At 43.8% G+C, this 27,977-nt stretch overlaps 1 protein-coding gene across 4 annotated transcripts in view; it reads right to left on the minus strand.

Moving 5' to 3' along the window:
- HTT (huntingtin) overlaps nt 1-27,977 on the minus strand; it is a 2,905,635-nt gene that overhangs the window by 2,111,621 nt on the left and 766,037 nt on the right. For all 4 annotated transcript variants that reach the window (XM_069632055.1, XM_069632053.1, XM_069632052.1 and 1 more), the window contains one exon: nt 25,422-25,568. In XM_069632055.1, the coding sequence (XP_069488156.1) occupies nt 25,422-25,568 (147 nt within the window). The remainder of the gene's footprint in view (nt 1-25,421; nt 25,569-27,977) is intronic.

Raw genomic sequence — 27,977 nt, forward strand, 5'->3', positions numbered from 1 at the left:
AGACACCATTTACCCAGCTCACCTCTGGTGTGAGTAGTTGATCAAATTCTAAGTATTTGGTTTGGCTTGCCTTTTATTAAAACGCCCTCGACTAACAGTCCCGCAATACAAAGACAACTGAGACTGCTTGCACTAACCACGCTTTAACTGAAGTTGTGGTATCACCTAGTGAGCCAGTACATTTAGTGTTGCTTATGGGCAGCTTTCTTTGTTGCATTAGTGGATTGGAAAATGAGCAGGCAACAAGAAATAAGGTAATGCACAGGAAAGGGCTTTCAAGAGGCAGGTATTTCTCAATGTTGAACTTTTTGTTTTAAATGCTTTCCTTTATTGAAGTAGCGTTTGTTCATGTCCTATGCACCTGGCTGGTGGAGCATCAGTTTCCAACCCCTTTGCAGATTGAAGCTGCCTGTGTTGGGCTGCTCTTATTCATTGTTTTTTTTTAGTTTTGGCTATTAAGTGCCACATTTAATTAGAGTACAGCTAGGGGGGAGAATGGATATGAGGGCTACACAGCTTGTAGGTGTTTGGTCATTTCCCACCCAGTGATGTAGCATGGTTGTGTAAACCGGATGGTCATTCAAACCCACTTCGTGCCCAATTCACACCCTCCTAGGATCTTTGGGCTAGCTTTATCACAAAGTAATATCAGACTGTGTTCAGAGTGCCTGCAGGTGGTATTTCAAAGCAGATTTCTCAGAAATAATGGCTTAATTTGAGCTGCAAATGTGTTACTGATGTAGTAAAAATGCCCTAACAAACTGCCTTCAGTTATTTTAATTATAAGCACTATGTGTGTTCTTCACTGAAGTCCTGATAAAAAGAACCATTGGCAAAGCTAATATTTGTGGATTGTTTATATGTATTAGTTAGGTATTTGCCAGCTAGTACCATTAGGGCAGTGCCTTTCAAATGCCTTTTTCATGTCCTCCAAAAAGGCCAAGCTTTTGCATTGCCAATACCGGTTTTTCTTTTCCCTTCTTTTCCCTGATTTTTGGTTCCTTTTCCCATAAAACTGGTTCCCCCAATAAGTCGGGATTCTCCTCCTCTAAACTCCCAGGGTACATCATGATGTTGTCCCGCTCAATGTGCAAGCTCTTTAAGAACTTCCTTGAGCTTGATCATTTTGCCCCACATGTTTTATGTCTCTTCTTCCTGCAGGTATTTTCTTTTGTCTTAAAGGAGGTAACATGTGCCCATCAGGAGAAGCTGTCTGTAGTGGAGTCATGTTGCTTCCCAGTCACAGGGACCTCTGTTAAAGATAATGCATGGTCATTGATATTGATATTTTATTTCTATCGCACTCATACACGAGTGATTCAGAGCGCGACATGGCTAGGGAGGGGAACAAGGGAGCACAAAACAACGATCTTACTAGGCCCAGTGACATTGAGAATGAGCAAGTGCATGGGAGAGGGAGAGGGGAAAAGTGTAAGGAAGGGGGGAGAAGTGGAAAGTGCAGAGCAAAAGGATAAAGAATAAATAGTAATGAATAAATTTACATAATAAAAGCAACAAACGTGGTAGTGCAGCCAGCAAGTGGCAAGTGCTGAGTTTAAGGCAGCAGACAGGGTAGGTCAGATAAGTGCAAGAAGAAAGAGTGGGGGGGAATAGTATGAGTACAGATACAGACCCCAGTGCAAGGGGTGGCCCATGGACAGTGCAGGAGGGTGGCAAGGTGAGCAGGAACCTGGGCCCGGAGGACAGAGGGTGGTCAGGTGCACGGTGCCAAGAGAGACCAGATCAGCAGGGGAGGGGAGTGGGGGAAGCAGAAGCAAAGCGAAACGTCTTGAGGTGCTTCCGGAACCAGAGATGGTTCTCCTCAAGTTTTAGAGTGTCGGGAAGCTGTTCCAGAGGGAGGCCCCAGCGGAAGACAGATCTACCCCAGTTTGTTTCTTTGAAAAATGACTAACCCTTATGGTGTTCGAGGTAGAGGAGCAGAGAGCTTGAGACGGGAGGTATTTGCGGAGGGATAGCTGAAGGTATTTTGGACCCAGGCCCCAGAAAGCCTTGTAAACAATGCAGAGGGTTTTGAATTTAATTCTTGCATCCACTGGGAGCCAATGGAGAGATGTCAGAGCAGGAGAGATATGATCCCAGGGCTTGAGGCCAAGGACAAGTCTCGAAGTACTGTTCTGGATTAGTTGCAGAGGGCGGAGAGCAGAGGCAGGTAGATTTAGAAAGAGGCTGTTGCAATAGTCCAACCTAGAGAGAACCAGAGCCTGGGAGACCATGAGCTTCTGGGGGAAGGAGATTAAAGGCAGAGTACCTCTGAGGAGGTGCAGTAAGAAGTTTGACTTTTTAGAGACATCAGAGATGCGGGCAGAGAAGGAAAGTGTGGAATCAAGGATGACCTCGAGGTTCTTAGCCTGGCAGGTGGGGGGAGGAGGGTCAAGGGAAGGTGGCCAGAGAGTGAGGGGAAAGGATGGAGAAGGTGTGCCGATGAGGAGGATCTCAGTCTTGCTGGCATTCAGACTAAGATCATTGACGGAACACCAATCTTGAATGGCAGTAAGGCAATCCGAGATGGGAGAGGAGGTGGCCGAGGGCAGCCCGAAAATGAGTTGAGTGTCGTCAGCGCAGCACTGGAAATTTGAGCAGAAAACGGCAATGCAGTGGGCGAGAGTTGCCAGGTATTGGTTGAAAAGCCAGGGCGAGAAGTTAGACCCCTGGGGAACACCACAGGTAGAGAGGGAGATAGATGAGAGGAAGGACCCTAGTATGACCTCGGGGTCTCGATCAGAGAGGAAAGAGGTCTCTGTGATACCCAGGTTTTCACGAGACGGTTGAGCAGAATGGTATGGATGACTGTCAAAGGCAGAAGAGAGATCAAGTAGGATGAGAGGGAATGTGAGTCGAGGTTTGAGAGCAGATCTCCACAGATGTTCAGGAGAGCAGTTTCAGTGTTTCTGGCTGCTCTGAAGCCAGACTGGTGGTCATGGAGACAGCCAACAGAATTGGAATGAAGGTTAAGCTGGGAGATGGCCAGCTTTTCCAGGAGTTTGCCCTACTGCCCATTACTGCTCTACATAAACCAACGGACCCTAAGAAATGACTGCACATCTGCCGATGACCTGAACAGATCAGTCAGATTGCAGAGATTAATACATTGCACCACCTGCCTGTTGTAAAGTCTTACATGCGAATGCTCCTCGGTATCCTCCTCCAGCACAAAATCGCCACCATCCACCACGGCACCCTCTCCAGCATTTGGAGTGCATAGACACCTTCTACAGTTGCGTGCCCCATTTTCTCTGCTGATGATAATACGACTGAGATGGAAGGTTCCACCGATTTTATGCAGTGCAATACCATGCACCATTATTAAGGTTGTCCAGACAGATTTTATCGTGTAGATGAACCAATGAGTGTAGCACAAGATGTAAAGCAGATAAAGTTTGAGAAGATTCAAAATTAGTATGTGCAGTAAATGTCCAGTTCGCTTGATTCCTGTCAAAATTAGGAGTGTTATAATTACTGTTTAAGATGGCCTGCATATGCTCTCTCTCTAATGATTCACAGAAGTCCAAGAACGAATCCTGTTCAAATGTGACTTTTGATTTGCCCTCCTTCCCGGACTGCTCTACTTTTCCTTTGCTGTCAAGCTTACCATTGATGTAAAAATTAAGCCTGTCAGAAGGTCTTTCAATTTGCACCAGTAAGTCGGCTGTTGTGTGGAACACTGATTAAATTGAGATCCTTGCAATTGCAGACAACGGTGCCAAGGAACCTTCCACCACTATAACATTAGGAAAACATGTCAAGGAGCAATCAGGGAGTGTTCCAACGTATAGCGGTATTGCCAAACTCTCCCAAGACTGATGATTAGCACTTGCTGACTTATGATCACTAGAAGCTACAAGGCGAGCGCTAGCCAGCTCGTGATCACTCTCACTCTCTCAAACATTCCTTCGTGTTAGCTCCACCACCAACTTCTATCGAGTTGACACTTCTTAATAGGTACACACTTGTCACTGAGACATGCTGGCTGGAATCAATATGGAACTAATATGTCGCCAACATCTATTACTGCTAGCTGATGAGGTGTTAAGGTGTTAACGAGCTACCTGGACTCAAGACTCGTGCAGCTCAGTAGCAAAATTGGCTTGGTAAATCAATAATAAATAACCAGCATTCACTCAGTACTTAAACAGTACCTACTGCTACCAATTGTCCATGAATATCCACAAAACACCCAACCGATATCCGCGGTAACTGCGATAACTTCACTTTCTTTGACATCCGGGAAAACTCAATTGAGAAGCAAGGGAGAGGGCATATGTTTAGCTATTCTTTTACATCAACCAGAACAGTCCTCTCATCCACCAATAGACTGAGAAAATTTTGACTGATATTAATAGTCGTTTTGTGAATGTGGACGGGGAGGTAAAAGTCTGGCCTACACCACTTCCTTATTATTGGCAATTCTGGGGTCTTTGCTGAACATCTGGGAAGGGGATTTTAATTGTCTACTGCATAGGCAGCTGGACACCTCAGGTAGAGCTCTGGAAAAACCTCCAAAGCACTACAATTGTTTGAAGAGTTAGATTTGGTTGAGTTCTGTAACAACCACATTCAGGGAGAATAGGCATTCAGTTGAAACGCCCATGCACAAGCCTTACACGTGTACTGGTTTCACTTTTGGGCAAAGAAAATGGAGGCATTTGTTTAGTTCAGCTAACTGGACACATCCTTGTCTGATCACACCCCACCATTGGTTCATTTTCAATGGGTAACACACACCTCCAGACTTCAAGCCTCCTTATATATGCCCTTTCAGATGGACGTTTTTAAGCGAGTCTGTCGACTTTATGGGAGACATTGAAGGTTGCCATTTGATGGTGTATGGGGGGATAGGTCCATGAGACCCCCTCCCAGACATGCCCCACCTACGTGAGGTCTATGACTCATCAGAGGCCCCCATGCACCTGTGCTCAGGTGACAGGATGGCTGCTGATCAACACACAGGGCCAATCGAATTATACTGTAACAGGCCATGGACTCCATTTTAAAAGTGTCAAGACTCCACTTTAGATAGAAGCGACTAAAACCCCAATGCGACAGCCTGCCTGTGAAAGCTGCCGCTTGGCCCCCGCTCGCTGTGTGCAGGGAGCCATGCACTCCCCCGGCACCTCCACCCCATGGCAGATCCGCTGGAGGCTCGTTCTCACAAGCAACCAGACACGAGCAAATATCAGAACAAACACTGTATCATTTACCTTCCGCAGTACATCACTGTCCCCGTAGTGACCTGACTCGCGGTTCAAGTCTGGAAAATAACAAAAACCATCCCAATTGAACAGGCCTCGACCCAGCACCTAACCCCTAACATTTAACATATATGGTGTCAATGCCCTCCGTGTATGAACCCCTGCTATGTTCCCCAAATGAAGTGCTAACCGCATATCAGAGCCTAACGATTCACAAAGTCTGTATAAGTTATAACAGGTGTTGGGAAAGGGATAAAAGTTTACAGTACTGATAAAGCAAGAATGACCCCAGCCCGTCGCAAGACATTATGTGCTTTGAAGATTCAATGAAAGGGCTTGACACAGCCTACCTAGTGCTAACTAACGATTGCTGCTAATGTACAAGGGAAGGCGAAAAAGCATTACTGAAAGTACTTGTCTGTCATACAGTGGGACACGTTTAAATGTATGACAAGAATGTAAATGTACAATCACAAATGAACATACCTTTGCTCCTGAGTACACAACCAAACCTAATGCTACCTCATGTGTCATCTATCCATCTGATGCCCTAAGTAATTGCTAAAATGTATTCAACTAAATGTTATATGATATATGTAAACACTGCCAGACTCTCAGTCACATGTGGAGTAGTACATGAATGTATAAACACTAGAAATGTGTAATGATCTTAAATTTACTAACGTTACTAACCATCCCCTCGTATGGTATTGTGTGCAGCCCAGGCATAGAGAATTGCATATAACCACAAGGCCATCTCCCCCCTCCTCCCGCGAAGGCCCACCAGGTCTTGTTGGTGCGCAAGCAGCACGGCCTCACCTCCCCTCATTCAGTTGGACCCACTTCAAGCATTCACCTCCCCCATGTCCAAGGCTGCCATGGTCGGCCAAATGAATTATTTACAACCCGGTCCTAAACCCCACTGCCTCAAGGGGCCAGAGGTGCAACCTTGCATGTCCAGTAGTACTCCAGGTCACCCCAAGTTAATGGGCCTTGGAGATAGGTATTCAACCCTGTACTAACATATCATAAAGTAATCCTTCACTACATCTAACAAGAACGGAATGACAGGACATCTCACCTCGTGCCCTCAAACCAAACACCCAAGTTTATGACACCCTTCAGCAGGTCAAAAGTAACAGTGCACTGATATATTGGTGAAGCTTCACATTGCATGTTGTTCCTCCGGTCTCCTATTATTTCTTAGAGTAACATATTGTAGGATTTACAGGACAACTGGAATTGTCTAACGGATGAGTGTTTGTGTGTGTGTGTGGCCATAAGGGCAGAAGATTAGTGCAGTCATCTATCAACGACACTGACCGCGCCTGGCCTGGCAGCTACACCCCGATGAGCCCAGCTGACCCATCCACCCCACGTTGGCACCATGCAGATGTCCATCAATCCTGGAGCCGCTCATCGCGGGTTCACCTATAGTTAGTCAACGCCACCCAATCCCTGAGACTATGTGCCCCCTATAGTATGTAGGACGTATGACAGGGTTTTGTAATAAATAACACTGTCTTTGCTATTCTCAGAAAGAGCGCTCTCGGAGCTTGCAGAGTCCTTTGCATTCCCTATTTGACTAGAGAAAAAACGCTTTACATTCAACCACACTTGGTCGTGGTCTCATTCCCTCCTGGGGTGTGTCCTTCATTGCGGGCAGGGTACGGCCTTTCGGGGGACTCTTGCTTTCATTGGTCAAGTATTGCAACTATGTCTGGTGTTCGGGGTATACCCTGAAATGGAAAATATTTAGCTTGGAACATCAAATTGGGAAACTGGAAAGGAAGTATGTAATAAACCAGATTTGGTGAAACATAGCAAAGCAGATAACGCAGGGAGAACCCTTGCATGGATGGTGAACAAGAAATGGGCCCAGGTATATTTTACAGATTCTGAATGAAGGGACTATGATAAAAGATAAAAAATAAAGTCTCAACACACCAACTGAGTGTGCCGAGGGTCTGCACTATTTCTGGAGGCAGATGATGTATAGCCCAATATAGATTTCAGGGAAAAAGTTGCCAATGGAAACAAAGAGACAGCAAGACAAATGGGGGGCACAGTCTTTCCATAAAGGTTTATTAAACATGTTTGTCTGTTCACTCCGAAACTATTGGCCATGTGTAATGTGGCCTTAAAAGGTGGTTGTCTGCCGCAATCCCTTAGTGAGATGGCAATCATTCTGCTACTGAACTGCGCAAAAATTATGCATAGTGTGGATCTTACAAGCCTATATCTATGATCAACATAGACCACAAAATAGTTTCCAAAGTTGGCTAAGAAAGCCAAGAAACTTTAATTCCACAACATATTGCCACGTTTAATATCTGTAGACTCTGATAGTATGGATTTGTATTCAAGAAGTCTTAAGAAGATTTCGGCTGTGCAACCAGTTTGTACAATAGATTGCATTGCTGTAAAAATATTGGCAAGATTTAAAACTAAATGATACAATATAAAAGATTGTAGTTTTGTGGGATGTCTGTGGTACCAGATAAGGTGATCATCTTTTGATGTTAGCATTCACACTGAACAACTGGCTTGTTTGTTCAGAATGAAATTGCATTAGGGTATCCGTTTATATACAAGGGCCCTGGCAACTTCCGTTCAAGGATTAGTGGAACATAATGAGGAATATGGGGTGGCTGTAGACCTGAAAATAAATTGGAAAACATTTCTGGGGTTAAACCTAAACCTTTAAGGTGCCTGCTCTTGCCATGATGAACAGCATGTTTAGGTAGCTCTGTATTTGGGTTAATGCCAAAAGGAGCAAAGTGTATGCCTTTAATGCAACTGAAATGGTAAAGGGATTCAAGCACTATTAGGTTTTGGTCAAATTTCCTTCCATCTGGAAAGGCTAGGTTTCCTCCCAGGGCCTGATATGTTTTCTCAGGGCATACCACATTTTGCCATTTCTGTTTAATTAATATATTTCTCATATTTGTTTTGGGACAGTACATCAGGCAGAATAAAAATGAGCACTCTAAAGTTACCATATGAAAATGGTGGAGTGGGAGCCCCTGACTGTTACTAATAATATGTTGCTTTCCAGTTTCAAGCAGCCCTCCTGTGTTTTAACATTTTTTTTTTATACTTGATTAAACTGTGTTGCCAGTTTTTACAAGTGTAGAACTAACAACCCTTTGTCCTCTATCTTTAGGGACAGCTTCTGGATTCTGTGCTCCCACAGTAAAAAGTGAGTGAGTGCCGGCTGCTCTCCAGAAAGTTGGCTACTGTGATTACTGTTTTCATGTTTGTGCCATTCATCATGGACCACCAGTAATCCTCGTCCATCAGCCTAAGTTCCATAAATAAATGCCCCATGAAAATGTTTCTTTCTTAGCCAGTCCAGGGCACAGGAGCAGCAGATGTCTGATATTTTCGGTTGTATTCTCGTGATCGGAGAACCTGCATCTGTTTTGGATGGCTACACCTCTGATTGTCAGTATTTCGTTAGTTTTTAGCAGGTTTAGCTGTGCTCTCAGGAAGAATGATCGAAAGTCTCTTGTTCGGGAATTTGATTAGGTATTTCATTGGTTCGTTAATTTTCAGAGCATTGAATGGTAGGCGTTTAGTTAGTTTTTCTATGCCATATCTAGGGTCTGACACCAATCCCATTCTTTGAATTTTTGGCCCATATTTGTTGGGTTATATTCGAGTTACGATTTCGAAATGCCAATTTCATCCAAGAGTAGGTCGTTTTTTTTAACATGATACCAGATCCTTTGTTCATTTCATCAAGAATAAGGTTGAATATTTTTTGTTTCGAAGTTTGAATTTTCCTGAAGAGCATCAGACCATTTAAATCCACTGTGCCTTTCAAGGGTGTCAGACTTAGTTCTGTTCGGATTGATGCTATTGGGGTCAAAGAAGGTAGTACGAGTATTTTTCTCCAAGAATAGCCTTCCAATTTTTGCCAGATATGGGGCGGAATAGCAGGCATAGCTTCTGCGCCATAAACTATTGCCGGCACCACCTTTGTAGAAATTCAGTGAGGCTTGAAGAGAGAAGCGGCAACATTTTCTTGTCCATAGTCCTTGTTTGTGTAGTTAGACTTTTGATTTTCGTAAACAGAAATTCCTGCATCAGTAGTTCTTGTCGGTGGAGATTGAAAATAACACCCAGATATCTGGAGGACTTTACCTTTTCTAGGTAGGAGCCTCCCAACTGCCAGGAGGTTGTTTCTTTTCTCTTTGCGGTTTTCTCAAGGATCATTACTTTTGTTTTAGTAGGATTGATCTCTAAGTCGTTTGATCGTAGGTAGGCCTGTAAGGTGTCCAGTTTTCTTTGTAGGCCTACTCCTGTTTGATCTATGAGAATGATGTTGTCCGCATATAGCAGTCTGTTTATTTTTTATTTGCCAACAGTTGCTGTAAAGGTTCTAATTTTTTTTCCATCTGACGGATGTCACCGATGTATGCCTTATATAAGGCCAGAGCCAGGGGATACCCTGGTTTTACTCCTCTAAAATTGAGTATTTTTTGCAGACAATAAATCTGCGCCGCTCAGACGTACTCTCATCGATGTGTCTGTATGTAATTCCCTGATGGCGTCCAGAATTGTTGACGGGCAATGCCATTTGTTTAGTTTCGCCCAGAGTATCTCTCGATTGACCTTGTCAAAAGCTTGGGAGAGATCGATGAAGGCTAGAGCTATTCTTTGAGAACCTTCCATAACCTTTGGTTTTAGGATGCTTAAGATCGCAATGTTGGCCGCTGTGCCCATATTTTTAGTGAAGCCGGTTCTGCCCTTCTGAAGTGGCTACCCATATTTTGAATTTGTCAAGGAGGGAAGACCCAAAGATTTTCCCAATGGCGTCTAATAAAGCAATTGGGTGATAGTTAATTGGATCCCCCCTGTCCCTCTTTTTGTGACTGGGTACCACATTTGCAGTTTTCCACAATGAGGGATTCTAACGTAAAGTGGCGCAGATCTTAAATTTTTCAGCACTCAGTGCAGCCAGGCTTCGCAGTTTGACTTTAGGTCAGTGTTGGAAATCCCTTCCGGACCTGGGGCTCGCAAGGTTTTCAATTTTGCGATTTTTTCACAAATCAATGTTTTGTCCTGTTGTCCCAACTTTCTGATTCGGAGGTAGCGGTCAATGGTGATCCAAATAGCTTTGAAAAGTGGGATATCCATTGGATTTCTGTCACACTATTTAGTAATGCCTCTTGTGTGGCTGCCCCTCCTGTGTTTATTAATGACCAGAAGGCTTTTGCCTGTTTCCCACTTAGCATGGAGAGCATTTTTTCTGAATCATGTTGATACATGGCGATTTCGTGCAACTTTATCCAGCTTTTGTATTTTCTTGTTGCATATCTTGCAGCTTCTATGTTTTTTGATAGTTTTTTTTGCTCTCCTTATTAATTGGATCTTTTTGTTTTCAAAAGTTGATTGTTGGTGTGACAGTTGGACGCGTAGGTTTTGCAATGAGTCCTTTGATGGTAAGGAATCAACAAAGGACAATCTGGTTGAGGCATTCCTTGTGTCTCCTTGTCTATTATTCTGGCTTGTTGATATTGCCTTGTAATGTTTTTTATTGAAGTCGAGTTTAGCCACAAGCGTGTTCCTCCTTTGTTTGTTTCTAGCTTGGAAGTCATGGTTGCTCTTCTGGGAAGATTTGGAGATATTTCCGTTTCCCACAAAGCTTTCAAGAGGTTGTGGTCACTGTGTGAAGTTCTCATTACTTCAAAAGATGTTACCTTTGACATTAGATCTTTGGAGACATATATGTGATCCAAATTGGCTTTGCGATCCTCATGTTCCCAAGTTTGAAGATATGATGAGTTTTTTTATTTTGAAAAGTGAAGATTATGCAGGTCTCTAGCATCCATATGGGAAGACCACTGTGAACCTCTTATCTGAGTTTGAGACGGAGGACCCTGTGTTTCCAAACGTGGATTTTGTTGTTGGATTTCTGATCTCCTCCTTCTGTGTTGAGATGTTTACTGTTGCATTTAGATCCCCCACATATGATTATGTGGACAATCTTGAATTCTTGTAAGGTGTCGTCTAGTAAGTTTTCAATCTTGTTCATAAAGAAGGTATCCGTGAATGCTTCCGGGTTCCTATAAACATTGATCACCAAATAGAGCTTGCTTTTCACCAGATCTTTCTGAAGTGAGTCAGGTCTGTGCAGAATCACAATTGCTAGTATAAAGGGGTTGTTTACTAGAATTTTACTGAAGATTGCTTCCAGCTTGAATTGCTAAAATCATGCCTGCTTGTGGTCTGCCAAGAGGGCCTTGGATTTCCGGTGAGTAGGCTATCTCACAACCATCTATTGATGGTTTCTTCAAGAGCCAAGTCTCCTGGACACACAAGATGTCAAATGATCCCAAGTTAACATCCGATGTGCTCATTAGATTTTTGAATCCACATGTGTTCCACATGTGGGTTCAAACATGTTATCTGGTTCGGTGGTGTAGCATAGAGTGAATTTTTTGTTGTCTTTGACATAGATGATACAGGTTTTGGTGGATATGATCTTTTATGGTTGGCCAGCACTTGCGATAGAAAGGCCCATTGCTTTTGCTTCTTTTCTTTGAGATTTCGGCGGAGTGCGATGTTGGCCCCCTATGTCCGGTTCTGGGTATGTCTTGATCTATTATGATTTTCCAGTTTTGCTGTGGGCCATGTGGGACCCGCTCATCTTCAAGAGATGTCACTATGTGCTTTTTTGTCTCGCATAGGCTCTTCTTTGTTTTGCTTTCTGGAGTCAGGCCAATCTTGCCTAGTCGAGGGTTTATATTCCCGTTTCTCATGGAGCGATTTGTTTTGCCTTGTCGGTTTTGGTTCCGGTGAACTGCGGTGACATCCTCTTCGGGTGGAATTTTGTGAACTGTCGGGACTTCTTGTCCGCGATTTCAAACTTTTAGTGGTTGTCGTTTCCCAAGATCTTAGTCTGTTGGCATTTGCCACTCCTTTTTTCTTGCTTTATCGGTGTGCAAGTTGGCAAAGTTGATCTTCCAATGGGTCTGTGCAACTCCCTTTCTGCATCAGAACAGTGATGTTCTACTTCTCTTAGATCACAGGCTAGGGATCTGAGTTTGTTTCTTGCTTCTCTCAGTGTTTTCCTTACTGATTGTGACGAGATGTGCAGATAGACTTTATCCGTCACATTATCGTCTACAAACTCGATGATGTCAATGTCATCCGAGCCCAATGATCTCAGTGATGGAATATGACGGAAAAGAGCCAGTGTCATATTTCGGTTTAGCATTATGCGTCCATCCTCTTCCAGCAGTCGTTCAAGTAAAAATTAGCATGTTTTCGTGGATCTTTTAGCTCTTGTGATTCGCAATCTTTTATCATATCTTTCTTTCTGTGCTCTTTTTTTTCATATCTTTTTGTGAGGTTTCTTCTGTCCGGGGATCTTGTTGGTCCTGGTTTTGTATGTACTTTTGATTTCGATTTCGTAGGCATTCGCCTATCCCTACCTTTAGAACCCTGATCGTCTTTGGTGTTTCTCCCCTTATCGAAATCTTGGGTGGACGGACACTCTTTAGATGACCACCTTAGTGGTTTATTGTTGTGATCAGACTTTGCTTTGTGCATATGTCGATTTATATCCCTTTTTGACATAGCCATGTCTTTTTTTTCCTCAAGGGTAAGGAATGTTGGGGATTCTGGATCTAGAATAATAAGCATTTTTTCTGGTTCCCCTTCAATTGGACTATGACGTGAATGTGTAGCCTTTCGTTTCCCATGCTAGGTCGATTTCTGAGGACTCAAAAGAATGCTGACTGAGGTTTAGTATAGATTCCATAAGTTCAGTGTCCGTTGGAGAGAACAGCCGTCGGGGTCTCATGGGTGATTGAATTTGAGCTTGGCGGATTTCTTTGTCTGTTTTCTTTTTCGAATGGTTCTCTTTTTCAAAAATAGGGGCTGTTGGTTTCGACATGACAGAGTTTTTGTCATAACACTTTGCCTTTTGTTTTTTGCAGAACCAGGAGGTCCTTTTCTTTTACTCTAGATTGAGCGGCACCCTCAAGGGGAGGATCTTCTACAATTTGGAATAGACAATTTGTCCGTTCCAGCATGCACCAATTTTGTCTAGGTTTGGTTGAAGTGTGTTCACTTTTCGATGGAACTTTCTGAGCATGGTTTTGTGGCCATATTTCTTGTCATGTGATGTTTTCATGTGTTTCGTTGGTCGAGGGTCCTTTAATTGTGTTGGAATCTCTCGTGGCCCAGGTGCTAACTGCGCCTTTCCTGTTTTGTCAGAAGTTGCTGTATTGTTTTGAGCCATGAAGTGGAAAATTTTAGTCATCAGTGACTGTCAGTACAGATTCCTGATCCGTCCTTAAAGTAGTCCCGGTTTGGATATTTTTGTCAGCTGTAGTTTTTTTTTTTTCCTCCCTCAAAGTGATGTATCCTTCTAGAAAAGATAGTCTTGTTTGTGCGAAGGCCGTCATGGTCAAGTGGTCCTTCATTGTTTCATTTAAGGATTCGTAGAGTTTTGTAAATGGGGCCAGGGCTATCGTAAGTGTTGACATTATAGAAAAGAGATCCATCTTTTTGTTTGGAGTTGTGTTTCCCGCGTCACCTGAGATTTCACCTCCTTCCGCACCTCCTTGAAAGCCCTTCTTCTCCACTCCCCCCATTGACCTCCTACCTTTCTCCTCCCTTCTCCCCCACCCCCTTACCTCCCCTTCCCTTCCTCTCACTGCCACCCGACTTATATCACACAACTGAACTTATCCCCTTCCCTTCTCTCCCTTCCTTCTCACTTTCCCTCATCTCCTAGATCCAAGGAAATTGTTCTACATATTGTTACAATGGTTTGTCTCATGTTTGTTAACTTGCTTCTCCATTATTTTATTGTAAAGCGCTTTGGTATAAAGCGCTATATAAAATTAATAATCAAACATTTCGCTCAGTCTTTTGTGGTTCCGTGGAGTTTTTGGAGGGTGCAGTAATGTTCGAGTTTCCTGTGCTTCTATTTCTGTGCTTTGTTTAGCATGGTTGTCCCAGATTGTTGGGATCGGCCCATGAGTTAGTTCCTGAAGATAACCTTCTGTGATTGTTGTAGCCTCTGTGGATCGTTTCTCTGTGCGATTTCTGCTTTAGGTGCTCCTCGTTTAAGTCTGAGGACATAGTGAGTCCTGCTTCAGCTGTGTTCCCAGGCTTTCCTAATGGCTTATCGCTGTGTCCTCTTTTTGAGGCATTGTTATCTTGCATTGATTTTGTGATCGTACCTTGTGTGCACAGAGGGAATTTTGGAAAACCCAAGTGCTTATTTTTCCCACATCCCCGAAATGCCATCTTTTTTAAAGTATCGATGTTTAGCTTGGAAGCATTGTAGAGATCCATGTTTTGTTTCAGAGTTGATTGGATGCAATTAGTAGCAGGATGTGTAGTTTCTGTTACTTCAAGTGTTCCTTCTAGTAGGTCTGCATCTGATATCTCATTTCTCTCAGATGCAGCTGCTTTAGTACGTATGTTAAAAAAAATTTCCAAGGCTTCTTTAGTGAGCTCTGAAATTTGCTATGTTTTTTGCCTCTTGTCTTCTCGTTTCTCTGTGTGATGATCCAGTCGTTTCCTACTTTTATAGAGTTTTAGTGGGCTGCGGTGTTCCAGCCCACTATCTTCACTTTGAGTGCGCTGACTTCGAAGCCAGTGTCTCTCTTTCTTCCGAATGAAATTTGACAGTCTGTGAGCTTGTGCGTTTTAGCAGGTTGCGGATGGCCGCGGACTGCCACAGACTGCAAGCACCACAGCGAGCAGCTCCGCGGCAGAAAGGTGCTTTTAAGCAAACTCCTCCTTTTCCTCACAATGGAACTGGAAGATAGACTACTGCAGGAAACGGGAGTCACAGACTGCAACACCTCAGCAAGGTCCTCAGCGAGTGGCCTCATCACTCTATAAGAATACAACCACCATTTCAGAAAGGCTTCCAAGCCTCTCGCTACCGTCATGCAGCCTTCCCCTCTTGGGAGGTCTGAGAAGCTTTTTGGCCTGATCAGGATGGTCAGGATGAACGGAGCCATTCGTAGAGACTGAAGAGTCTCTTCACATGATGAAGGTATTTTTTTTTTAAACGTGTTTATTTTAAACAGGCAGGTTATGGCAATACAAAGCTTAATCACTTGCGACATGTAGTATACAGTAATACCATTTGACGCTCCTCCCACCCCACCTTTCGGTCTCAAGTTCCTTCTTCACTTCCTTGTAGGGGTTCTCCATCCTGAATAGTTCTCCTGGCCAGTTGGGGCTTGAAAGTCAGGGCTGGGAACCTTTGGTCAAACTCCAATACCAGACCCCAGATGTTGTGAAAGCGATGCAAGGTGCCTGCTCCGGCAGCCGTCACCTTCTCGGCGATCAGGACGTCCCAGACTTTCATCCACCAGAAAGGCATGAGAGGGCCTTCCGTCGTTTTCCAGGTGCGGGCTATCACGTTCCTGCCCGCAAGTAGGCATTGTGATAATAGTTTGGCCTTGGGGCCAGACCTGGGGTAGATCCCGGGGAGGATAGGTTCGGGGGCCAAGTGCAGTCGCACCGGAGTGATGTCCGCTATCGTCGCCAGGCATTGTTTCCAAAAGGCTTGGGCCTTGGGGCAGGACCACCACATGTGGAAGAAGGAGCCTATTTGGCCGCACTGCCTCCAGTATTAAGGGTTGATCGTGGAGTTCATGTGGTGGAGTCTTAGGGGAGGGTAGTACCACCGGAGGAGGAGCTTGTAGGCACACTCTCTATTCATGATGCATGATGAGGAGGTGAGAGCCCGGGACCATATGTCAACCCACTGTTGGTCTTCAATCGGATGGCCCAGGTCCGCCTCCCATAGGGCCATATACCGGGTCTTGGAGGTTAGGAAGTCCGTTTGGAGGCGCTTGTATAGAGTGGAGATTCTTCCTCGGGGCGGGAGCTCCTTAAGGGTCAATTCGATGGCTCTGGGGGGACGAGTAGCCACCTGGCGAGTCTGTGGATGGGTGCACCAGTGGTGTAGCTGGGTATATGTGAACCTATCTCATTCTTGGATCCTAAAGAGTTCTTTGCATCACTCAAAGGTGCAGGGTTGGCCCCCTTCAAAAAGATGACCCAGGGTCTCTAGGCCTCCTGCAATCCAGGCCTTAAAATTCCGGGGAGACAGACCAGGAGAGAAGGCCGGGTTTATGAACACTGGGGAGAGGGGGCTGAGCCCCGTCGGGATCCTCTTCTGTTTCAACACCTTGTCCCACACCGAAATGGTGTGTTTGGTGGATGCCAGGAGATTCCGCCACTGTCGCCGTTCCGGAGGGGGGACATGTGGGAGAAAGCTTGTTCGAGGTCCACCCATCTAGGGCGGTTGGTGAGGACTTGCCATGATTGGATACAAGACAGGTGAGCCGCCATTTGGTATTTCTGCAAGTCAGGGATCCCGAGCCCACCCAATTTCACATTGCCCAGTATCGTGGATTTAGGGATCCTGGGCTTTTTCCCCCTCCAAATAAACTGCAGAATTTTCTTCTGTAAGCGTTGAAGGGCTGGCGCCGGAACCGGCACTGGGAGTGTGGAGCATGCATACAGAAATCTCGGTAGTAAGTTCATCTTACAGGCTGTAATACGGCCCATCAGCGATATCTCCCGTGTCGCCCAGCGTCTCAAATCTGCCTCCAAGTTTGTAAATAATGGGGGAAAATTAGCCCGATAAGTTTCGCTTGGACTGGCCAGCATCTGAACTCCCAAGTAGCTAATTCCTTTGGTCGACCATTGTATTGGGCACAGCGGAACCAGGGCTTCTCGGGTCAAGCCCACTCCCATGGCGACTGATTTCCGGTAGTGGACTGTGAAGCCTGTGACCCTGCCAAAGCTTGTTATCTCAGCCAGGGCTTGAGGGAGGGAGGAGCGGGGTTTCGTGATAGTCAGAAGGACATCATCTGCATAGAGGGCCAGCTTGTGGTGCGTCGGGCCTGATTGAAAGCCTTCAACTGCAGGATTCAACCTGATCCGCTGGGCAAACGGTTCCATAATTAAAGCGAAGAGAAATGGCGACAGCGGGCATCCCTGTTGGGTTCTGCAAGTTAGGTTGATGGGGGAGGAGAGGGTTCTGTTAACTCTGAGAAGGGTTTTGGGGGCTTTGTAATTTGCCAGCATCATGGTGCAGAACTCCGGGCCAAATCCAAAAGCCTCAAGGGTGAGCCTCATGAAAGTCCAATCCACTTTGTCAAACGCCTTGGTCGCGTCCAGGGCCAAGAGCACCAACTCCCGGGAATCTCGGGAGGCGAGATCCACCAGATCCAAGGCTCTTTGAATGTTGTCTGCCGTGGAGCGGTGTCTGAGGAAGCCACTCTGATCCGCACTGATTATCTCCGGCAAGAATCGAGACAGACGAGATGCCAGGATTTTAGAGTAAATATTAGCATCTATGTTGAGCAGGGCAATGTGTCTATATGATGCAGGGTTCTTCGGATCGCCCCCAGGTTTAGGTAGTAAGACCGTAATTGACTCCTGCATGGACGGGGTTACAGTGCCCGTGGTCCTGGACGAGTTAAACAACTGTACCAAAGGTGCTAACAGTTGGGGTTTGAAAATCTTGTAGAACCTGGTTGTATAGCCATCAGGGCCAGGGGCTCGGGATTTAAGAGCTTTTATTGCCTCGTCCACTTTGTCAGTAATCAGCGCCTCCAGAGAGTCACGGGCTGTTCTTTTTAGCCAGGGGAGCGCTGCACCCCGTAAGTATTCCTTCTGTTCCTCCATGTCCCGCGCTGGAGCGGTCATCACCTGAGTCAGGTGGGCCGCAGCGAGCTGCAGTTTGTACTGGTCAGCGTAATGGACCTTGCCTCGTTGGTCCCGCAGGCCCACAATTGTATTGTTCCTCTTCACCTTGGCAAGTTTGGCCACTAGTAGCTTATTTGCTTTGTTGTTTTTAGCATAATAAAACTGTTTTGCTTTTGCCATTTGGTGGGCAGTGTGTTCAGCATAGTGGGCCTCAATCTTTTTCTGTGCTATCTGGAGGGCCCGCTGAGTTTTAGGGGTCCAGCCCTTCTGCTTATGGGTCCTTTCCACATTTTTAAAATCTTCAAGGCCCTGGCGAGTTTGACGCTTGTGTCTATGATAGGCCACTCTTTGCGCAATCAGTTCACCCCGCACTACTGCCTTCATTGTGTCCCAAGTGTTGGCGGTAGAGGTGTCCTCACTGTGGTTCTCCTTAAAGAAGTTGGTGATCGTGGTTGCAATTGCATCCGAGTGGCATCTCGTTGAGAATCGGATCATATAGAGTCCATCTGCGCTATTGGGGGTTAGCTGGTTCCTGCACTCGGATTTCCAGTGTCACCGGAGCATGATCAGACAAGATTCTGGAGCCAATTGTCACATTGTTAGTAAACGTGAAGATTTGTGGGGACACTAGGAGAAGATCTATCCTGGAGAAGGTTCGGTGGACATAAGAATAAAAGGAAAAGTCTCTTTCGGATGGGTGGAGTACTCTCCATGAATCCACCACCCGAAGGTTCTAAATAGTTGTAGGAGAGCCAGGGCTTTGGTGAGGTCTCCAGTACTGGGTGGGTGTGACTTGTCTTTCAAGAGGTCCGGGACCCCATTGAAGTCCCCTACAATCACTATGATCAAGGTATTTTTGACAGAGGTTCTCGCTAGTCACTCCGATTAGTCATGCCCAACTGGAAGAACGACCCAACTCCACATCCTTGCCATTAAATGGTTAAGTCCTTTCCTTGGGGCATGATTGGTGTCTTCTTCTTGAAGCCCATCTCTTTTACTCAGGAAGTAAAAGGTTATAAATACCTGGACAGCCATTTTGAATTTGCAGTTCCTTCAATGCATTCTGTGACCACGCTTTCAGTTTGCTGATTTCCTACCTAGGCAGGTCGAGATCAAGGACATTTCAGTTCTAAGTCACATTGCCAGGATTTACAATGGACATCGTGGTACTTTCTTTGGAGAAATGTGGGCAACAAGAACCCAGGACATAAATATCCATAATGTTGAAATAGCGTGAAGCCCTACCATGGTGTAAAGAAAAAGATCTCACAGTGCACATCAAGTGCACTCTGAGGCTGAGGAGTGTTGCAAAAGGATCCAACTTTCCCCTGCAGGAGCGGCTCGAGTGCTTTGCGGGCATTCTTGGCATCTGGCTGGAGGATCTTTCTTCTACTTCTTCCTTGTGTCTGTGGGAGTCTTTCCACTTTGTTTCTGCAAGGTCTGGGAGTGACCATTCAAAAACAACATTGAGGCGCAAAACAGTCGCAAAGTGCACGTCAAGTGCAGTCTGAGGCAGTATATGGGGGTCGGCGGGTCTGGTAAGTGACAAAGTTTATCTCCACTTTTCCTACTTTAGATCATGTATGAGATCTGTAGCAATACCTTGTAGTAACCCCCGCTACCCTTAAATGGTCACCTCAAATCAACTCTCACGCCATCAACCTTGTCACTCAGACAAGTCCTGCCCCCCTCCATTTTGGTGACCACTTCTTCTAAGCTGTCTTCTGTTCACTCAAGAGTACATTTCGTCAGCTCCTCCTCACATGTCTTCATCCAGGATTAGACTATTGTAAAAAATAAAAATAAATCAAACAAGACTGTACTGAATAACTTGTTTGAAGCTGTGGAAGAATATAGTCCAGCCCTGGTAACCTGCATTTAGTTGGGCATATGGAGGGCGACTTTGCCGAGTGTAATCCTTTAGCACATACTGTTCCCTTGTTGGATCCCCCCCAACCTCCATGTATTATCCGGCAATAACTCTCCAGTCATCTTTGGATGCAATATTTCTAAAGCCTACTCTAGTCCTATGGCAGAGGCTCTTGAGGACTTTTTAGAGGCCTTGCTTTCGTCTGAAGGGGACAGAAGGCTTCTGCCTTCACATTTCCCTGAGCGTCTACTGGATTCTTCTTTCAATATCGCAAACCAACCTTGTTTGAGCACCAGATCCCCAGAAAATCTATCATCCCCACACTTAGTACAATCCTCTTTAGTGGCCTCCAACCTAGGCTCCGCCTCCATCACAGCACTGAACTTCTTTCTCAACTCACTAGTCAGACTTTATGACAATATTATTAATGAGATTAAGTTGCAGCAGCACACTCAGGGCGGTGAACTCCAACTCTCTTTATAAAAGGGCTAATCTTAAAAAACATCAATCCTTGAAAGGATGACTATTTTGGGGCCATTAGACTTCCGTTATGACCCATCAATTACAGATACTCATGATGAAGCTCTAGGTCCAGCAATTGAAGCAGTGTGTGACTCTTTGGCTTACACAGAGGATGGTCCTTTCCCTTCCGAATTGGGGATGGTTAAAAGCACAAAAAACAATGCAAACACATCCCAAAAAAATAAAATAATGTGAAGGCAAAGCATAATTACAACAATCGTGGTTCCAGAAAATGTCTGTAATGTCTGCAATAATTGCTAAAATCCCCTTCTTGTGCTGTATCTTTTATTGATGAACATCAGTTGGTAGAGGCTGATGAACCATCGAACGTTCCCACTCTTAATCCTACAAAGAAGGCAAAGAAAAAAAAGAAATCTAAGAAAGCATGATAATCAACTCAAACTTCAGTTGCATCTGACTCTGATGGTAACATACTACAATTTTTAAGTCGTGGGCAGTTGTGGGCAAAATATGGCAATCAATTTCAGCTGAGGAAAGAGCTGAGGAAGTTGATTTAAGTTCTAACATACTTATCAATGTTTCTTTATAAGATTCTGGTTCTTGAATTCTTGCGCTTGACAATAATCAAACAAATTATTTTTTACATCAACCGAGAATTGTGGATAATCCAACATGTAGTATTTGTCCATTATCCTCATTCTCCACTCCTGCTGTTATATTTGATCTGGGTGACCCTATGGCGGCTAATCATATTACTAAGGTGTTCCACCTGGATATTCACTCAAATGCAGACTCATCTTCCATTTGCACTGTGTTTGGGAGCACATTTGATGCATCCAGAGAGATTGTGCTATAAGCTTGTTGATGCATGGTGGCTCACGATGCGCACCCATGCATAATATTGCACTGTTGTTGGGAGCACATTTGATGCATCTCGACAGTAAGTGCTTTAAGAACCTTAGGAAAAGGTGGCACTATACACACACCCCTGTGTATGATATTGCACTGTGGGTGGAAGCAAAAGTGATGCATTCCAAGAGTAGGTGCTACGAGCACAAGGAACCAACAACAAAATGTTATTGAATGCAGTAATTAAAGAAGCAGCCGGGTCTGCATGGTGAATATGTTCTCTACGTGGGATAACTCGGAATTTACGCAAGGTAATATCTCTTCTGCAATTCAAACCACTTTTTAATCTTTAATATCAGCTCTGAAATTGTTAAAATATATTTGTGGAATACCAGGGGTTTCACCAATTTGCAGAATTTAGACACGCAAATTGTTAACCTTAGAGATTATCAAGTTATTCTTTCGCAAGAGGTTTGATTGGGGGACACTCGTTTTATTGATGGTTACTCATCCTATCTGCAGCCAGCACAGAAGGGTCGGAGGGGAAGACCCAACATTGTCTTTTTGGATGATGTTAGTAATGAACTTTCTGTTTTGCACATGTTCTCTATGAGAAAACCACTAGCCTTTTTGCACTAATGATCTCTAGCTTAGGCCAAACGTTTTATTAATTAATTTATCTCAATCCAACTTGTTTTGAGAGTCAAAAATTGTAGGCACCGTTAAATAATATTTTGCTCAATTGGCATAAAAATGATGAGGGAATATTTTTATAGCAGTTATTTCAACTCCACTTATGTTATGGGCACGGACCCTTTGGATAAGCATGGCAATATTCTTTAATGGAGATAGCATTTTCCAAATCTTATAATATTTGAGCCTTACAGCTCTTAATAGCATTCAGGGTGATCTTCCCCCAAGAATAGTTGGAAGCGGAGTGTTTTTTTTTTATTCATTGATTACATATTGGTCTCGAAGAATCTTGCTCAAACCCGTTCCCTTTTGAAGGTCATTGAGACTGACAAAAGTGATCACAATGTCCTATAATGTTCCTTTCAGCTTAAGCAAAAGAATAGGCAACTTATAGTCATTTTACACGTAAAGATCAACCCTTCTAAGAATCGCCTGACATGGGCACCCCAAAGGCTAGTCATATGTTCAATGCAAATATGCTTGCAAGTTAAAGGTCTCTTCTGGTGTTCAAAGCTCATGTTTTCCCATTTGGAGTTTTCTAGTACATTATTTCTAATCCAGGGGAAAATGTCTGATTCTCACTCCAGCATAAGCTATAAAGCTAAAAAAATAAAATACAATTTGTTCCATCATGACATTTTTTTTTAAAAAAAGAGACCTTCGTAAAAATCTGCACTCCATTAATCCTAATCATGATCAGTCTTTATACAAAACATTGAAACAGGACTGTAGGAATTGGTTAAAAGCTTGCAAAGGTCTGATGCTGCGAAAGAATAGCAAGCATATGCTTTCAGTCTTTGTTAAACAGACCCATTCATTTTAGTCTCTTATGAACACATACTACAAACCAGCATCTTTTCCAGTTAAATACCGTGCCAGAAGGGACCTGTACAGCTCACTATAAGAAACGGTACACTCGTAATAAATAAGGTAAGGTTATTGAACAAGATGCTACAACATGGGACATACCTTTTTGCCTGTATGAACGAATATCACTAATTAAAAACTTAAAGAACTCACGAGTAGCCAGTCCCAACGGTTTACCAAACCTTTTTATAAAAATAATTCAGCTATGTGGGCCAATATCCTGTATCTTTTATTCTCTTTGATCCTAAAGCACAAAATAATCCCTACTTGCTGGCAGACTGAAATCGTTATACCTATATTCAAGAAGAGTGACTGCCAGAATCCTGCTAATTATCGTCCAATTACCCAACTGGACAATTCTTAAAATGTTTGCCTATCTTGTTCTAAACAGATTAATAGCTGGTCATTTGGGTCTGGAAGAATGGATTAAAAGGGTAGGAACCGGATTTAACAGCTTTTTGCTTTCCTTTTCAATCCAGCAATCCAGTGTAACAAGATTGCGTCTGTATATGGTTTTTGTTGACTCGACTAAAGCATTTGACAGTGGGAACAGATCCAAACATTAGATACAAATTGCAGGGTGGAGTATACCAGCTTCCCTTTGGAGTATAGTGGCCAACTTACATGCCAATTCCTCTTAAAAAATTCAATTGCACATGTGTCGCAAAATGTCAAGGAATACATCTACTTTTGACGGTCTGCCCCAGGGATGCGTTATGGCTCCACCATTGTTTTAATCGAAGGAAAATTTCCTCTTAAATTAGGATGTACTCCTTTTGAGTTTTTGGCATATGTTGACGACTTAGTCTTACTCGATAGAACTCCCATTGAGTTACAACGAACCATTAGAGCCCTGAAGAACTACTGCATTGATGACTATCATTAATATTCCAAATAAAAAAGTCCTTAAAATATCTGCTCTTCGGAAGTCCTCATCCTTTAACTGGTGTATTGGTGATACCAGCTTAGTCCTGGTAAAGTACTTCATGTACTTGGGTTTAAGGATTTCATCTAAACCCCTTCACAAGTTGGTCCGCTTCTCTGCATTCATTATTCGTTACTATAAATCTAAGGTCGTACATTAGTCACTATATGGGGCTGACGTTTTGCATTTAAGCACTTACATTGTCTCGCCCTATCAAACTCTAATACATGTGCTGTGGTCAGGTTTGAGACCCGAGACTCACGTCATTGATTGCCAGAATTAATTGCCAAAAATTCCTATTTCGGAAAATGTGGTTTTGTCATGCAAATTCTTTATTCTCGTCATTGAGAGGCTCCCTTAGGAATGGTGATTGTGAGGTTCTCATGGTTTAGGCCAGTATCTGAGATCGAATCCTCTTGGATCTGGGTGCTACCAGACAGGACCTCATTGAAAAACCGCTCAGAATAAGGCGATCCTTGTGGACATGGACTGGTGTCAAACGGCTGACTCAGTCTCCTCCTACAGGTTATTTTCTGTTCTGGCCCAGACTAAATAGGAGGGAAACTGTATACCTGCATACCTAACTAAGTGCCCATCAAAACACATACGCACACATTTTATGCATACATGACTAAACTTGCATAAGTCTTATGACATAATTGGGTGCACAACACACCTTAAATACGAACTACGGTATTGTAGGCTATGTCTGGTGCCTGGCAACATACAAACGCTTTAACATTGGTTTGTAAACTGCCCCAATTTGCATGAATTTCCACATTTGAGCTTCTGTTTCAGGCATTGCGTCTTTGTACTCTAAATGTTTTTGGCATCGAATTTTAAAAATGGGCACCAGATCTCTTTTTATTCCACCGACAGGCAAGTCTACAAACCTTTGTACCAAACGTATGCTGAGCATGGTAGGATCATTGCAAGGCTCGCCTCACGATATACACAATGCACAGAGAAGTAAAGGCATCCAAGATCCAGTTTTGTGGAAGGATACACTATATGGATGATGGGTTCATTCTTTCCTTGCCAAAATAAACATCTAACTGCTACATAAAAAACCCATGATCAATGTGAAAACCTTTTTTTCTAGCCTGTTGATTTGCTTAATTTGCCAGGGTGTGGCCGCCTATGTCCTGGAATAGCGTGCTCTGTTGCCCATGGCATGAATGGCCAGGTCCTCAGAGGAACCACAGATTATACTGTGAAGTCCTACTGAAACAATTCCTGCAGTGCACAAATGGCTAAACCCTGTTAGCAGACTTATGTGCATAGGGAAATGAAGTACACTCTGGGTCCAGTAGACACAAATGTAACATGCAGACAAGAGTTTATGACAAGGCATGGGAAAGGCATATAGGAACCAATCAACTTAAAAGCACGCCGGTTTCATCACACACAAACAAATGACTATCACCCCTAAATAAAATTGCTTAAGAGCAACAGTTCTAGGATATTCAAGATATATGGTCTTGTACACAAAGCAAGTCATACGCTTTGCCATTTGTGAAGTCATTTGGCGCACTTCTAGACCAAAACATAATAGAGCAATAGATGATGAAAAGAGAACAGTTAGGATTTGAAGTTTGGGCAGAGTGGATGCAGAAAAGATGTGTGATATAGCATGATCTAGAACAGTGCTCAATGTATGGATATTTCACAGTATTGTTTGGGCATCGCCATTATGTCAATAATTTAAAGCGAAGCAGTGAACCATCAAGAGAGGTTTGAGCAGTTCAAAAAGGTAATACCATATCCAGTTTGTAAGTCAAGCTAAAAGCAACACAATATAAACCATTACACATACCTGGTGATGGTGCTAACTGCAAAATGAGATGGAGGTTGCGTTTCATGCATAAGAAGTTTAAGATAGACACTGCTCTGGTCTCTCGCAACTGCTATTACTGGATCGGCCTGTCCTTGATCACAATTATAAAACAGCTTAGGGATAAGTCTAAAAATCAAACAAGTTGAGAAAGTTTAATAAATTGGTTGAACTCATTATGCAGTCATACACATTTCCTTAGGGAGTTGTAGCCCCCTTACCTGACACAATCTAAGCAGTGTTCTACACATATAATAAAACTATGAAGTCATTCTACTAACGTCAGTCAGGTAAAAAGCATAATAGATGAAACTGGCCCCAACAGCATTTTGTGTAACAGCAATAGTTTGGCCACAGATTGATTTTCTGTAGAAACAGTCAGAGATTAAAGGGAAGTAGGAAGAGGGCAGGATGAGACTATTTGAGGGAGGGGACCGTAGGAGTTTATTCCATGTTGGCATATCATACTTAATACTGTCATATGGACATACATTCCAAGAATATGCTAGATATTACAATCATATCTCTGCGCCAGTTACCGCTATCATATGGCTCAGTACTGTGTGTGTAATGTATGCATGATGCATCTGGTTTAAGTGAAACGGAAGTGAAGGAGGAGGAGAGAATTACAGCGAACCTTGCACATGCATCAGATGCATGACTACACAACGTACGTACTAAGTAAATGTGTGATGTGTACATGGAGTGTACATGGAGCGTGCAGCCTGCCTAGGCATTTCTTGCTGTGGCATGTCATTGTTTATCAGGAATCTATGATAATGCATACTGTTTTATCACAAATCTAGACTGCCCTACAGTTGTGAAGCCAGTATGGACATGTGTTATTATTGTGGCATGGCATTTGTAATGGTAAAGCCAACAAGAGTATCTTATGTGGTTGTACTGGTAAGCCAGCGTGGACAGGTTTTCTTATAGTAGCCTCACTGGCAGTATGCACAAAGCAAACATGAGTATGTTCTTATATGGGAATACTGGCATATATTGGTACAGCCAGCATGGAAACATACAAGCACAGCAAACATGTTGTTCATACTGACATATTGGGGGATAAAACAACAAAGGTGTGTTGGGTAATTGACCTGTGCACTGTTCGTGACTTGTATCCATTGGATTTTTATTGCAAATGGTCTCGATTTTTATCCACTTTTTCCACAGAAAGTGTTCTGTATAATGCACCATTTAAATTCATTATTTAAAACAAATCCTCATGGTGAGAAGCCCTTCTCAACTTGAACCCACCTTGGGCCGGCCTCCATGGCTACACCATGTCACTCTTGTATATTTGTGGCAAATATTTAAGCCCCTCCAACTGAAAAATGTACCAGCTGCCAATGGTGGTTGATATATTTCAGTACCAGGGATCTGGCATTGCCCTCTAGTTTGTACACTAAGTGAAAGATTTACACTGATTAAAAATTCAATTTTATCTTTCACCTAGTGCAGTGCCCGGTGTGGTCCTGCGGCAGCATGATCATCATGGGCATTGTGCATGCGTGGTGGCAAAGGACGGCCCGGAGTGTGGTGCGGCCCCTGCTTTTCTGAGGAGCTTGGCAGCCCCCAAATGGTTTGCTACACCACTGGAAGGAAGACAGCCATATGGACTGATCAGATATCCCATAACAATGAGCACAAAGCATAGGGTGTCGCATGCAAGTCTATGTGAAGAAAGCAGCAAAAAGAAAATATTTCCCAACAGGCATTCAGTACCTCTTTATTTTTCTATGGCAACTCTCCCTCCAGCCCTTCAGTGTTTTGAACACTCTACATTCCCATTACGGACCCTGTTTTAATTTTGCAGCTACAATCGTTCAGTGCATCACCCCCCCTGTCACTTCCTTACATTTTTTCCATTTGTACAGCCTTTTAGATCTGCTGTTGCAGCAGCAATCTTTATTGTTCTGCAACATTGGTTGTGCAAACAAAGTTCTGTGTGGTTCATGAATCTGCAACCGGTTTACACTGAGCAGAGAGTACAGCAATTAAAGGAAAGCATAACGCATTGTGTGCATGGTGGTTTGTTCGGGGATGTAGCCTGTAGTGGGTGGGCAATGGCAGAACTCTCCAGTTGAGTGACTATTTGGCATTATGGCATAATTAAAGCTGCCCTGATTAACACAAGGTCCCTAGCGGCACACGCTCTGGACATCGCAGACCTTATTAAGACTCAGGAACTCTACCTCGTCGCCATCTCTGAGTCCTGGCTACACGCGGCATCTGGCCCTGCACTTTCGTTGGCCATCCCCACTGATTACTCCATCATCAGATGTGATCGCACCTCGAGAGGTGGAGGAATTGCATTCATCTTTAGAAACTCACTAGGACTTAGAACCATCCCAAGCACTAAGGTGGAATCCACAGAGCTACTCTCTGTCAAACTCGGTCTTTCTCGGTCTTTCAGCTAACCAAACGGTTACTATTCACTTAATATACAGACCCGCTGGCCCACCTACATCCTTTGTGGATGACATCTGTACTCTAGTACTCAACAATGCAAAATCTAACTCCCAAACCATCATT

This window comes from Ambystoma mexicanum, chromosome 6q (assembly GCF_040938575.1).
Source record: "Ambystoma mexicanum isolate Mex_15411 chromosome 6q, UKY_AmexF1_1, whole genome shotgun sequence".
NCBI classification, from domain to species: Eukaryota; Metazoa; Chordata; class Amphibia; order Caudata; family Ambystomatidae; genus Ambystoma; species Ambystoma mexicanum.